General features: G+C 33.6%; 1 protein-coding gene across 19 annotated transcripts in view; it reads left to right on the top strand.

Annotated features, from left to right (window-relative positions):
- LOC103316989 overlaps positions 1 to 15,240 on the top strand; it is a 357,042-nt gene that overhangs the window by 79,347 nt on the left and 262,455 nt on the right. For 16 of the 19 annotated variants that reach the window (XR_004345276.1, XR_004345274.1, XR_004345278.1 and 13 more), the window contains 2 exons: positions 9,912 to 11,520; positions 11,624 to 11,744. Coding sequence is in view for 12 of the 19 variants with exons in the window: in XM_031928250.2 (XP_031784110.1) it covers positions 9,912 to 11,520; positions 11,624 to 11,744 (1,730 nt within the window). In the remaining 7 variants the exon portion in view is untranslated. The remainder of the gene's footprint in view (positions 1 to 9,911; positions 11,521 to 11,623; positions 11,745 to 15,240) is intronic. The other 3 variants (XM_032601935.1, XM_031928252.2, XM_031928251.2) reach the window with 2 other exon arrangements.

The raw sequence follows: 15,240 nt of genomic DNA, 5'->3' as shown, positions 1-15,240 counted from the left end.
GATTACAGGAATTTTATATACTACCCAAGCCAAAAGAATCTAGCCGATAAAATAAAAAACATTCAATACACTGCGATCCGTATAGCCCTTGGCTATCGTTTCTCGACACCCGAAAATGTGCTACTAGCCGAAAGCAAGCTAACCAGTATCAAAAATCGTGCCACACAACTAGGAACTTTTTTTCTATTAAAGTGCTCCTCAAACTCCAACTGTTTAACTAACACTCTAACCAAAAAATTTGTACAAACTCTAAATAAATCTAAAAACAAAAAATCTAACGTTCTTTTTGACTGTGTATAACTTGCGATAATTCAACTCAAGCATGTTGAATCAACCGCAAACTTTAATATGTACTGTCATAATTATTACACTACTCTTTCTGATGTACACGTCGACCAGAAATTGGGCATAACCATCGAAAAATGAAGACAATGCAGCGAAATTATAAAAACCCATATTGTAAAAAGCGATGCAATAGCGATTTACACGGTTGGTAGCAAATCGCTCGTAGGGGTTGGTTCAGCATGCATCTGTCCTGATACAAATTAAATTATTACACGAACTATTAATAAAAATGCATCCGTGTTCACTGCTGAATGCATAGCTTTATGTGACACTCTAACTTTAGCTCTAAAATGCAAGAAAAGAATTATTAATATCTATACTGACTCGTTAAGTGTACTACAAGCAATTCAAACTAAAAGTCCGAAAGTCATAACTAAAACATATATCTTTAATATAAAAAAAAGCTGGATACATTTTCTAAAAATAAATACAAAACTAAGATCAAACTTCTCTGGGTTCCTGCACGCCACAGAATACCAGGAAAGGAACAAGCCGATCTATATGCCAAAGCTGCAGCTCAGTCATCCAATTTCGACATCACTCACATACCCTTCACATACTTATATAGATAAACTGATAATTTAAACTAATTCCACTAATAAGTTCATAAACCAAAGCCGCAATACGGGTAAAATCTATTTTGACACTTTTTATTATGCAAAACGAGATCCTTGGTACAAGCGCAGAAACTTAAGTAGGCACAATATACTCACTACAAACCGTATCCGTTCCAATCACTACAATCTTCCTTATTCTCTAGCCAAACTTAATATTGTCGACAGCCCGTACTGTGATTGTTGCGTTTACATAGCAGACATTAACCATATGTTGTGGCAATGTGAAAAATATAACGATCAGAGACATGAGCTGCTAAAATCTCTATTCGATCTATCGCTCTTTCCTCCTTATAACACTGACTCTTTAATTTGCGAACCAAATATTGATGCCTGTCACCAAATAATCTCTTTTTTACAAAAATTCGAACTTCAAATATAGTTACTAACATCGTTATATTTAACTGATTATGTATTATATATTATATTTTTGTAAAATTATTGTTAACACTACAAATAACTGTATCACTTATACTGTAAGGCCGAAATAAATGTTATATGAGATTTAAAAAGCCTAACAAATGAAAAAAAAAATATGATGTAGAATTACAAGAATTCAAACATGTTACATGGACCACATTAAAAAAAAACCGCTGCCAATTCTTCGGCACGTAGCTTCCTCCAACAAATGATGTAGTTCAAATAGATCAAATATTGTTCAAATATACAGTATATTAATGATTTTTAAAATACTTTCAATCTTAATTATTTTACATAAGGAGCACATTATTTTACACAGGGTCCTCATAACCTCATAAAATCATGAATTGTCTTAAAACATTCTGAACTTTAGTTAGCAAGTTATAAAGTTTAACAGAAATACTAATTTTCAGTTATACAGGGTATACAGAGTGAGATACAAAGAATTTGAATTCTAATATTTTTTTAACTAAACGGTTTTCTATTCCCTATAATACAACTCTTCTTAGAAAATATAACTGCCATATTGAGGTTGAATATTGTGCATCTATTATGAGCATCAAATATTTATACAAATATTTACACTAAGTACATGATCGTGCTTTTATTAAAGTGAGTAAAAATGATGAAGATAAAGTAATATACTATGAAATAACAAAATTCATGGATTGTAGATACGTAGGGACAATGGAAGCTGCATGGCGTATTTAAGAATTACCAATTTGTGCTCGTTCTCATAGTGTAATTAAATTAGCTATTCATTTACAGAATCAACAAAAAGTTTTGATGGAAACAATACTGATATAGATTCTCTCAATCACGAGACAACTTTAACAGCATGGTTTAAACTAAATAAAATTGATGATTATGCCAGAAATTTTTTGTATTGTGATATAAAGAACACAATGTTTTTACGGAAAATAAGTAGATTAGACGAAAACTATTCGAATACTTTAGGAAGATTAATCTGTGTGATTCCTAACGAATGAGAGTTATTTTACTTAAAATTAATATTACACAGAGTTAAAGGGACAATCTCATTTGATGATTTAAAGAACTTTGAAAATAAAACGTATTCAACATTTACTGAAACCGCAATAGCCATGGGATTAATTGAAAATTAATTGAAAAAAATTTTATTACCAAAGCAATTGCGTTTGTTTTTTGCTTGGTTTTTAAACGTAAACAAATTACCATTAACACAAACTGTTTGGGGAAAATACAAGAATTTATTTTGTGTAGATTTTGTAGTAACTTGAATTTATTTGCCTGGCATAAAAATTATAATGTTTTTTTGTTATTAAAGTAATCCCTATAAAAATAAAAGTTTTATAGCATAGATTGCTATTTCTTTTTACCTTCGCTTCACTTTTTAAATTTCTGAACCAGCAACAGTAAAACTTTTTTTATTATAAAAAAACGCGTTATCCTCGAAGACACTTGCAAACCGAATTGCAACGAACGTGGGGCTTGGCGAGCAAAGCGAGCAGGGGGGTACCCCCCTATGTATACAAAATAATTTCGGTTGATAATACATTTATTTATACAAACATTATTTTTATACATTTATACAACATATCTGTGCGCTTTACACTTAAATTTTACATCTACTCTATAGAACTCTATAGAACTTATCACATTTTTTTGTATCATATGCACTAAGTCCGATACGTGCGAATCTCTATACAACAAGTTTTTCCTAACAAAAAAATAATACATATTTACTTCTTAAATAAATCTTTCATATACACGCTCATCGTCATATCATTATTATAATTAAACAAATTACTATCGACATTAGTTCGTTCGTTCGTCGGCACATTTACACTTTCTTTAGTACACATTATAGACACAATAGGGCCTGATACTGCTGCTGAAGTGCTCGTACAGCTTTTGGCACACTTTCTACCTTCACACGCGTTCTTTTCTGCTGCTGCTGTTGCTTTGCCTGATGCTGATCGCCTGTTACACCAAACGCTCCGGTTTCTTCATTCGGACTTTTTTTTGCGAGCTAGCGTCTACAATAAACAAAAAAAGTATAACGTGTTAATAAAAAGAATTAATAGAAAATTGTAAAATCTGTATGACAACGGAATATTAAATCATACAATTAACTTTTACTTCTTGCCTCTATGTAGCTCTGCCTTCACGCTGTAGACTTGATGGCGGTGTACCCGGTGTGAGAGTGTCACTCGCCTTTCTCTGTAAAGATGCGTCTATTGTTCGCGTTTTGCCAACGTCAAACTATTCCAAATTTTAAAATCCAAAATGGCCGATCCAAAATGCAACCACCAAAACTATTTTACCGCAATGAACGATTTTAAATCAGTTTAAAGTATCGGTATGGGAGTTTAAGGGGCCGCTGAATCTTATTTTAACCTCGAAATTTCAAAATTCAATATGGCCAATATAAACTGGCGGATATTTGTCATAACCCACCCGCAGGCTCTCTCGCGAAAAGCCCCTGCTAACGCGCAACCTGCCGAACACACCACGCACGCTGCAGCGCTTATCACCGCGGCGCGCCGCTAGGCGGCTGCGCATTACTCACAAGTGAAGTAGCGTCACGGAGGGCACATAAGGAGGCCGGGTCCAGCGCTGTACCTCGCCCCTCTTCCAACAGCTGCAAGTACACGGTTCGTGTACAATGACAACTTGTGCAAAGACTTCAGCAAATAAAACTGTTTTGTGGCAAAGGAATTTATTGCTTTCAAGTGATTTATTTCATCCCTCTTTTTTACTTGCACCCCCAACCCCTTCCCACGTTTAGCAACCCATAGAAAGGAATATTTTCTTCAAGTAATGCTTTCTTCATCGGCGACTTTTTCTCCAACAGTCTTTTTCAGGATAGTTGGTGAGCAAGTCCATCAGCGGCTTTATTCATAGGCGACTTTTTCTCCAACAGTCCTTTTTAGGATAGTTAATAGGTACATTAATAGATACATTGGCGACTTCTTCTTCAACATCCTTTTTAAGGCAGTTGTTGAGTAAGTCTTACTTTATCGGCAACTCCTTGTTCAACTGTACTAGCCGTAATTTTGTTATTTCTAACATTTTTTTTTGTTTTGGTTGTGCTTTCTCATATCCTACAACAATGTCTTCTCCCACAGTAAAAAAGGTAATATATGCTACTGATGGTGCTAAACAGCATTTTAAAAATCGTTATCAAATGAGTAGTTTAATGAGTCATAAGAGAGATTTTGGCGTTAATGCTGAATGGCACTGTTTAGCAACAGCACACGGAAAAGGTAGTTGCGATGGAGTTGGAGCGATAGTAAAGAGAGAAGCTACAAGAGCGAGCTTACAAGCTGCAAAAAATAAAGCAATTCTAGATGTTAAAGCTCTTTATTCATGGGCTAATGGGCGATCATTCAATATAAAATTTTTCTTATACACCAAAAAAGATCACGAACAAACTCGTCAATTTCTAACAAAGAGATTTAAAAACTATCCACCTGTCACAAACATACAAATGGGGCATGGATTTATCCCAGATAATAATGAAACGTTGAAAGTCATGCATTACTCAAATGCCAATGAACCTAGGAACAGAGTAATGTATGATATCGGCGAAAGCCATTTATCACCAGTAAAAACTCCACGAACGAGGAGCCAGAATTGATAAGAGTGCACAAAATGTCATTAAAGATTGATTCATTTGGCTAAATTATATATTTTTTCATCCACGCAGGCATATACATATACACAGAACAATAGAAAAATGTAAGTGCAAAAACCTCAGACAGATAATTCTAAATCTAATAGACCGGAAAAATATAAGATTCATGTGCACAAATACTGATTCCGAATATACATTTATAACCATTTACCTCACAAATCCCCATATCGAACTTTAAATTGATCTAAAATCATTTGTTGCGGTAAAATTGGTTTAGTGGCGGTATAATGTCCGCCATTTTGGATCCACCATTTTAAATTTTGAAATTTCGAGGTCAAGCTAAGATTCAATGACCTCGAAAACCCCCATATCGATACTTTAAACTGATCTAAAATCATTTGTTGCGGTAAATTGGTTTGGTGGTGGTATAATGTCCGCCATTTTGGATCCACCATTTCGAATTTTGAAATGTCGAGGTTAAAATAAGATTCAGTGACCCTGAAAACCCCCATATCGATACTTTAAACTGATAAAAAATCATTTGTTGCGGTAAAATGGGTTTGGTGGAGGTATAATGTCCACTATTTTGATTCCGCCATTTTTGATTTTGGAATTCCGTCAGCATTGTCAATAATATGCCCTATCATGAGTTGTACATGCTTTTTGGTGGGATATTTCACAAATTAGAACATTTTTACTATTGTTTTTGTTGAATGTGCTATGAAAACGTGGGTTTCAGGCTCCATATTTTATGCGCCACATTGGATTTTTGAAAAGGCCAGAACTTTTTCAAAAGCCCTTGACCAGACGATCATTTTGAGACCTCAAACGTCTTGTTAGGTTAACCCAAATTTTGGGTGCACTGATGGTCCGGTTGACGTGAAACGTCCCATATATAAATTTAAAATTTTTTCTATTTAACATCTGTGTAGTACAACTTCAGAGGCCATAAGTCCTCTGAAGGTCAACTATACGAAACTTTTATTGAAACGGAACATTCTAGAGGCACTACGTCTCTGGAGAAAGTTCCAGTTAAGACGAGTATCTCAAACAGTAATACATCTGTTTGAGTGAAAATCATTCTTAAATGAATGCAAACAAATCTCTTTTCAGGTATAATAGTCTTGGCTACAATGCGTTAGTCAAAGACGAAATACTTAGACATCGCTGCTCATCTCTACTTTTTTATAGTACATAATAATCTTAAAGGCAATAAGTCCTTTAAGAATCACTTGTATTATACAATTTTTGTCACACTAGAATACTTTAAGGACAATACGTCTTTAAAGAAAATTCTAGATAAGGAGAGTATCTGAAACAGTAATACTTCTGTTTAAGAGAAAGACCTAATATGAAATTCAAACGTAAAAAATTTCCTTTCAGCTATATTAGTCTTGGCTACAATACGTTAGCCAAGTACGAAATACTAAGAACTAATAATAGATAAATTGAATTTCGAATATAGAAGCGATTCAAATTCCACGACATCCCGGTCCATTAGTATAGTGCGCGAAATAGGTGATTTTTACACAAGCGCATTTTGTCGCCCGAGCGTAGCAAGGGTGACAAAAAAGCGAGTGTGATGATCACCTACGCGCACGAGTATCGTATACTATTTTTTGACATGAGTGTGCGGATCTGCGTTCTTAGCAGATGAGCGTGCGCGAAATTCAGAGTTTTGCACACGCTGTGCGCAGAATTCAAAGTTTCGCACACTCTGTGCGTGAAATTCAGAATTTCACGCACGGTGTGTGTAAAATCTGTATTTCGCACACTAGTGTGAAAATCAGGCATTTCGCACACGCTAAGCAGCTATGAAAAATCGAATTTCGCACACAGAGTGTCAAAAAACATGTATTTTAATGGAGCTCAGTCGGAGCGTTTCAAGCTAAAGATGTATATTCAGACACTTTAGCGTGGAAACTCGCGACAAGTTCGACAAACTCCTCCGACTTGGGAAAGCTAACAAATTCTTTGCAACAAGCCATTGCAACTATCTTCCTACACTTCTCTTGACTTTTAAACACGGAGAATCCTGCACGGGACTGTAGAGTAGACTAGATGGCAACACAAGCGTCTCCAGAACTTTTATATTACTCAGCCCGAGACCTTGTCTCCTCTTTTCAAGCTTTCACCCCTCTATTTTTAAGAGAAAATACCCCAAGACGCCAAACACTCTCTCACAATACCCAAGGTTTTCACGTTTTTCTGAAAAATAAAGCTTTCTCTTGATACCTGCAACATTTGTGGGTTACGTGGCCCACAGTTGTCCTATGCACGAAATACGCTTCATATTTTGAGTATAAACGGTCATAACAGTCTCGTAATAACCCCCCTAAAGAGTTGAATTTATGGAAAGGTATTTACCTCTCTTACATCTTGTGCATCCTGTAGAGACATCTCTATACAACTCTCGCGACATTTGGCGATCCGAACGGACAGCTGGCGGGCCCTATGAAAATACACAAAATTGCTCTCCTTTACGTGCGGGAGCAATAACCCCTATAAACTTTATATTTTTACTATGCGTGCGCGTGAAAGGGCGCAAATGATGACAGTTAAAAAAAACATTTTTTAATGGAAAAATCTTTTCAAGGCACTGCCCTTTCCGTCTCCCTCGTAACAGTTGCTCAGGTTTTTACACTGGCCCCTGCTTTTCACGCGTCTACACACATCAGTTATCCGTTAGCTAGCGCAGAAATTACAGCTAAAATATTTAAAACATCCACTGCGTGCGTGTGTTTGTGCAGTTAAGTGTAATAATAGCTTAAGCTATGCTAAAACGAAAAGACACACCCGGAGAGCTGCCAGAAGAAGGCAGAAAGAAAAAAATAATCATGCTTGAGGCAGCACACAATTGTGTAGTTATACCGCAAAACTTTGCTGTATTAACATCAGTTTACCCGTTAAATAACTCAAATTTAAAAAGAATCAGTTCCTCTCTTCTGCACAACGACACCACCGACACTTTTTATCCAACTATTTAACTTCTTAACCATCAGTATTTCTACGGACTCATTTCAAGCCTCACCACATAGATCACTCTTCTGAATAATCTCGGAAAAATTACAACATATTTTGACAGCAGCATCGCCAACAAACCCGAAAAAATGTGACTTGATGACGATACAGAGATACGCTTCACTACCTCCTACGGCGTAAAATCAATTCTTTTCAACAAAATTCTCAAAGAGCCTACTAATAAGAGAAAAAATATTTTCACCTCAGTGACTGTACTACAAAAACTTACTTTTTACGGACTCACAGCAGCCATCTATATGGACGAACGCTATCGACGCTTAGAACGCATCGCATAATCAGTCAACAACTGCACAGACTACATCATAGAAAAGCTTTTATGCTTGGTCAAAAAAAAAAAGATCTTTTTGACACCGATAGCAAAAATCTTTTTAAATTATGCCTTGAAAATAATACAAAAGTTGTACAACAAAATGGTCAAGATCAGTTTGACGTCTCTAAAGACGCTCACTTTTTAAAATACTACTTCGATACTTTGTACCTAGAATTTACAGCGTTGTATGCAAATAATGTACAAAAATTACTTGTAAAAATTCACGAAAATCAAGTTGTAAATTTTCCAATTAACAATCAGGCATAAACAAACGTTTATTGCCTGCTGCAATAAACTTTTATGTAGTCTCAAATAACAATCTTATTTATTCAAAAACACACAAACCTATATTATATCCTACATATATCTTCCCATAAGAAAAACACTATCCGTCGACTCAAAGTATCCTAAATTTCCTGTCATTAACACCATAAAATCACGTAAATACAGCGCCTATGTCGTTCAACAAATGTTCACACCCCACACTCTCTACGGCGCGGGTGGGTCAAACCCTCATAGGCCTAGCTCCGGATAGTCCCAGCTCCGGATACTCCCTTAATACCTAACTCCAAAAAACAGGCCCCCAAATTATTTACAACTTTTAAAATTTAAAAATTTGTATAAACATTCAATTATTTATAACTAAATCTCACACAATTTTTACTTTTTTCAGTTACCTTATTCATACACAAAATTATTTAAACCATCCACGAAATTCGCAAGAATCACAGTGTTTAACAACAATAAACAAACGCGCCTGAACGATACCGTGTCCCCGAGATCGCCGCTGAACTATAACGTGCTCCGAGACTTACCACGACCTCCCTTATCTGTCATCCTCCCCCAACTGAACTATAACATACTCCGACACAGACCTTCACCTTCTTCACTGAATTATAACGGGTCCCGGGATAGACATCCACCGCCCCCACTGAAACTGAAGTAAAGAACTACGTAAATATAATATCTTACAAAATCACGCCAATATTTTCAACAGGGATCAACAACTTCCCGTATGATCTAATATAATTTAAACTCCTAATTTTTCTTCCTCGTAGAAATCAAACAATTAATTTGGAAAGTACAAAATAACATTGAGAAAATGTAAATAAGGGATTAACATTAAGCAAGCACGCTAACATATTATTAAAATTTTAAATTATTTAATTTTGACTTCCTTCCCGACTACTTTCTGCATATGATAAAGGGCTAATTTATATTCTTGTTAAAAGCGTGATCTGCAAAAATGATATTTGAGCACTGGTGCCAGTGCGCTTATGTCCCTGATTACTGCTTGTAACTTCATGCTTGCTAGAAAAATCAATCGTATCCCCTAGTTACACAATGTGCTATTTATTTATGTATTTGTATGCGCTCTATATGAGTTAATGACATAACGACTATCTTGGCTTTAAAACATCCTGTTATAACTTTATTAAAGAAGAAAAAAGCATGGATGATAGATGCGCGTATCTGTGTATATGTTTTTAATAAGAATTTTTACTTTTTATGTTATCTGTGATCAATATTTCCGTTTTAGTAATTTTGCATATTTTTACAGATTATGCAGACTTCTTCACAGTTATCTGAGGACTCAGATGTAAGCTTGTCAGATGGTACAAGTAACGGCACGAACACTCCGCCACCTATGCAATTTATGCCTTTGTTGTCTTACAACTCTAGTACTAGTATGAGTTTCAATTCTAAAATTACATCAAGTTCTAAAAAATATGACAAAATTTACAAACCTAAGTTTCACACAGTATTACATGATAATTTTACAATTGAAAAATCACGTAGTGATTTCTCAAATAATGAACGGCTACATGGACATATAGAGAGCATTATCGATGATAATGCAACAGTGGTCGATCCGAAGTTACGTAAACTTCTGCATCGTCAAAATAGCCTTGCTGAACTAGTAGGCCATGAGTCTGAATATTCTCGCAAGCGTTGTTTTAGTGAATGTGTCATAACTGATTTCAACTCTGAACAGATATCTGATTGTAAAGTAGTTTCGGAACCACAAAAGTCACCGGGGCCATTATTAGGTAATACAAAGCTTATTGAAGTCATAAAACAACCGCGGCTTGAACATGAACTATCGCAAACAGTTCGACCTAATTCACTGCAAATGTTCGGTGGAGAGGTAAAAATACTTGATACCAAGGGAGAAAGAAAGACGATGCGAATTGATTTACGACCAACTGAAATGAATTCAGGATCAAAATCTCATAATAATTCTTCCCAGAATCCTGAAACAGCTTCCATTGTTGTGCGTTCAAGCCTACATTCAGGTGGTACTATGCTTCATAAAATCATAAATCCTGGATCTCAAGTTAATGAAGCTGATTCTATACCAACGACCATCAACCTTTCAAGTATTGCCCCAAATATTTCAACACCTAGTCTTGCCCCCAGCGTTTCGTGTTTAAGCTACCTCAAACAGCCGGCTAAGATTTTTCATGACGGTCGAATGATCCCTTATGTACCAGGCATACCAGGTCCTGAGAATTTGTCAATGCCATTAGTTCCAGTTGATGAACTGCATAATGAAAGTGCAACCGTTTCTATTGATACTAATTATTTCAAAAAATTAGAAATATTAAAACCTTGCAGCTCAGAAAACGATATTAGTACTACCAAGTTTCTACGACCGAGTTCGTTACCACTTAAACCTGGAACATTTACTCCAAAGCGCCATCACGGTATTACACCAAATGCTCACACTCTAGCTCTTATAAGCCCTGAAACGCCGAGACCAAAAAAATCATACGGCCAACTATATTTAAATGGACATGCTTACACTTACCTTGGTCTCAAATGCTCAACTAAATTATTTTATTGCACTCTCAATCGACCTCAACCAATGTATGTTAGACAGCAGGATGGCCTTTCAATGTACTCCAATTGGAAAATATGTAAAGAAGCATTACCCTCACTTGAGCTAAATCACTATGACTCACGTCATCGACCTGCTCGTTATACTCTTGCTTATACTCGTACAGAAGATATTCTCACGCATTCATCACAACGAAGACCAAATACGCCTATAAGCCCTGACAGCGGACTTGAATGCGATGGTCAGGATAAAAGTAAGCGCAACATTCTTAAGATTTTTTCTGGCGGCTTTGAAAGTAATGAAGATTATACATATGTACGAGGTAGAGGTACTTAGCAAACTTTAATAAAAAATTAGGATTTTTATGCTTTTACAGTTTTATTTTGAAATGTATTACATTTTTTTCTATAAAAAGATGTCTATATTTTTAGGTCGTGGTCGCTATGTTTGTGAAGAATGCGGAATTAGATGTAAAAAGCCCTCTATGTTAAAAAAACACATACGAACACACACTGATGTGCGGCCATATACGTGCAAGTACTGTGCATTTAGGTAAGTTAAATTTTAAGTTTCACGTGCATTACAAATTCATTTGATTGTTTACTTAGATCTGCGTTTTCACATAAAGGCTATAGCCGGGTTACTATGGTGAAATGGCCCCCTTGGAAAATGTATATATGTTATATACCATTCGATGGGGGATAAAAAAAAACTCCCATAGCCAAATTTTTAGCTCTCTGCCTAGTGCGCATGCGCAGTAACGTCGATAAACGTGTTTTTTTGATTTTATTTTTTTCTGAAGTCCCTATAGGATAAAAATTTTTTTAAAAATTCACATTGGTGTATTTTTATGTCATGAATAACTGCAATTTTTTTGGGATTACATAACCTCAAATATCGGATCTAAAAAAATTATTAAAGTTTTCAATCGATATTTTGACCCCCTTGTTTTTGAGGTGCAACTTTTTAAGTAGACTTTTTTTGTGTACTTTTTCCCGTTCTTTACGATGGCACTAACGTTTTTTCCTTAAAAATGGTGGCACAACTCGATTTGAGCCAAAAACTGATTTTTTTGCCATTTTTTCACGTTTTTAGCTGGTTATGTTACAATTTAGTTACTAAAGTGACTCCTTTTGAGTAGTTTTGCATATCTTCCCATGAAAACATAATCAAATGAAATATTTTGTTCGCTCCAAGCCGTATTTTTTATATTATCTTACGTTTTCAATGATGGTCTTATCAGAATTGTGATATCACCTTATTATAAAACTGATGGCTAATGTTATGTTCTTTTAAACGTTCTGTGATTGGTCGAAAGTATTGTCTCTGTCGCACTTTTTTGTTTATTGTTTATTTTTATTTATAATAAAAGGTTATGCTTGGCCGCGCGGTTGACGCGGCGGCTGCAATGCAGACGATCTGCGTAGTGAATGGTCAATCATAAAATTAAGAATTATCAGGAGCATAAACAAATAAAGTATTTTGATTTCTTAATTAATTAAACGATGCGCAAACCAATGGCAACATTGTTTTTTTCAAAACTAATTTTTTTTTTTCTTACAATTGTCTATATAAGGGAGAAAGTACAATACGTCCCGTCCCGTCCCGTACCGACCCCGGGACATACCGTCTGAAATAAGTCACTTTTATATTATTGGCTAATTCTGTTCGATAACCCAATCGACGGTACAGAATTAGCCAATCCCGTAAAAACAGCTTATTTCAGACGGTATGTCCCGAGGTCGGTACGGGACGACGGACTCAATTGTACTTTCTCCATAATATACTAATACAAGTGAATGGTGAAAACGCTGTTAGTATAAGTTTATAACTTTTAAAGTAAATAAAAATCTAGCAAATAAAAATTGTTTCGATTTTTCTTTTACTATTTCGGCTTTTGACTGATAATTGATAGCAATACTAGAAAAAATAATAAAGTAGTTAAGTATTTATTTTCAAATACATTGGAGTTAGTTGGAACCGAAGGCTGACGCGGCTACTTTAAATCTTTCTGCTGTTTACTTCAAAACTAACAATCTTGTATATTTAAAGTGAGTACTATATATTTTACATATCTTTTAAAAAAATGAAGATTTAACAAAGTTTTTCAAAAGTTTTGACATCACAGATTATATGCTTTGATATTAGGGTTATATGTATTTCTAATACATATTACACAATAAATTAATATTTTGTTAAATAACTTCTTTAAAATCAAAACCTATTATTAATATCTAAAATGTTATTTTTATGCCGACACTTTGAGTTTTGAAAAAAATACTGTAACCAACCTACTGATAAATAAAAAATCTCCCATGTATTTATAATAAATACACTTGTATTTTACCGGTATATGCAGAGTAAGACTTATTAATGGGTAGAAAAATAAAATTTTTATTATAAATTCTGTAGTATTAAGAGTAATTGTATCAAAAATAATGACAGATAATATAGTAATATAATAATATGATATAATAATATAATAATATGATATAATAATATAATAATATGATATAATAATATAATAATATAATAATGTAATAATAATAACAGATAATTATTAGACCTTTTTATACGCTAAATAAGAAAAACATGTTGTGTACGTTATTAAATTCTTGCATAAAATCAAAAGTTTAAACCAACATTAAATCCTAAAACAAAAATAGCAATCAGATTTTAAATCAATAAGCTAACAAAAAAGTAATTAATAAAAATGAATTTTCAATCCTATAGATATAGATATACGTACAATGCATGTAAGGGGAACGAGTCTTTATCTATTTAACTTAACCAATTTAGGCTAATCACATAAAGTAAAATGAGAAATTAGTTAAACATAAAGTTGTTGAAACTATTAACTAAATAAAATTAAGAAGGAAAAACATTTGAATAAAATATGACAATAAACTTTTGCTAGAAACGGATTTGACGATTGATGAGTTGCATGTTTTGATGTAATGCGGTATATTAATTATACAAGTATGATTAAATTGATAAAATATAGAAAGTCTTGAACAATAATTAAATTAATAAAAAATGCACATAAATATCTGCATATGACTATATATGATGTGATTTTTACTATAGTTAATTATTATGAGATGAGAAAAAATATTTGGTTTTACATAAAAACAATACATGAGAAATAATAAAAATGAAAAATAGAACTAATAGGATGCGAACTTATTAATTGTCAATTAACTTTTAAGTTAAAAAAATGTAAAATGAATAAAGTAAACACAAGCTAACCTATGCTTTAAACACATACGTATATGAAACATCATTAAAAACAACATTATTTATTTATTTTAAAATACACTATTATTCATGTCTAGATACAAGAACATATTTTTACAAAAAAACAAATTGAATATAATAATTTCATAGGTTTGTTGATTTTATAAAATCACTAGGTGCAAGCACTTCAATACAGTTTTTATGACAAAAAAAAATTATTTGCTTAAAAAACTTATAAATGAAATACAACTTATTTCACTTTTACTAGGCAATATTATTTTTTTACTTTTCATGTAAAGCTACTGAGAAAACTGGATTATACAAGAACTTAGATTATAATATTTTTGTAATATTTATTATTCATTCTAGTTTTTAATTTAAAAAAAAGCAAACAATTCTTTTAGATTTTTAAAAACTAACTAACAGCATTTTTAAATGTATTGTAAAATATTTATATTTTATTATTTCAGAAGTGATCTTCTTGTCTAATGGTTAAATAAATATGGCATCTAATAGTAATGAAGAGTCAGATAACATCAGGAAACGCGATGATCGAAGATGTGCCATGTGTAATATTTATATTAGAAAATCAATTGGTCGAGAAAAGGAAATCGAATCTGAAGTTGAAATCGAATATGCTAAACAATTATCAAATAAAAATATTTACATCCATGATGTAATTTGTGATTCATGTAGAAAGCGATTAGCCAAATACATATCAAGCTCTAAACCTAAAAAGGTTAATGTTCCAGCAACTGCTTCGTCTCAAGATTCAAATGTTTCTGAATCATTTTCTCAGCTAACTGTCACT

This window comes from Nasonia vitripennis (assembly GCF_009193385.2).
Source record: "Nasonia vitripennis strain AsymCx chromosome 4 unlocalized genomic scaffold, Nvit_psr_1.1 chr4_random0005, whole genome shotgun sequence".
Lineage (NCBI taxonomy): Eukaryota > Metazoa > Arthropoda > Insecta > Hymenoptera > Pteromalidae > Nasonia > Nasonia vitripennis.
The sequence above is the reverse complement of the archived record's forward strand: the minus strand, read 5'-3'. Positions and strand labels throughout refer to the sequence as shown.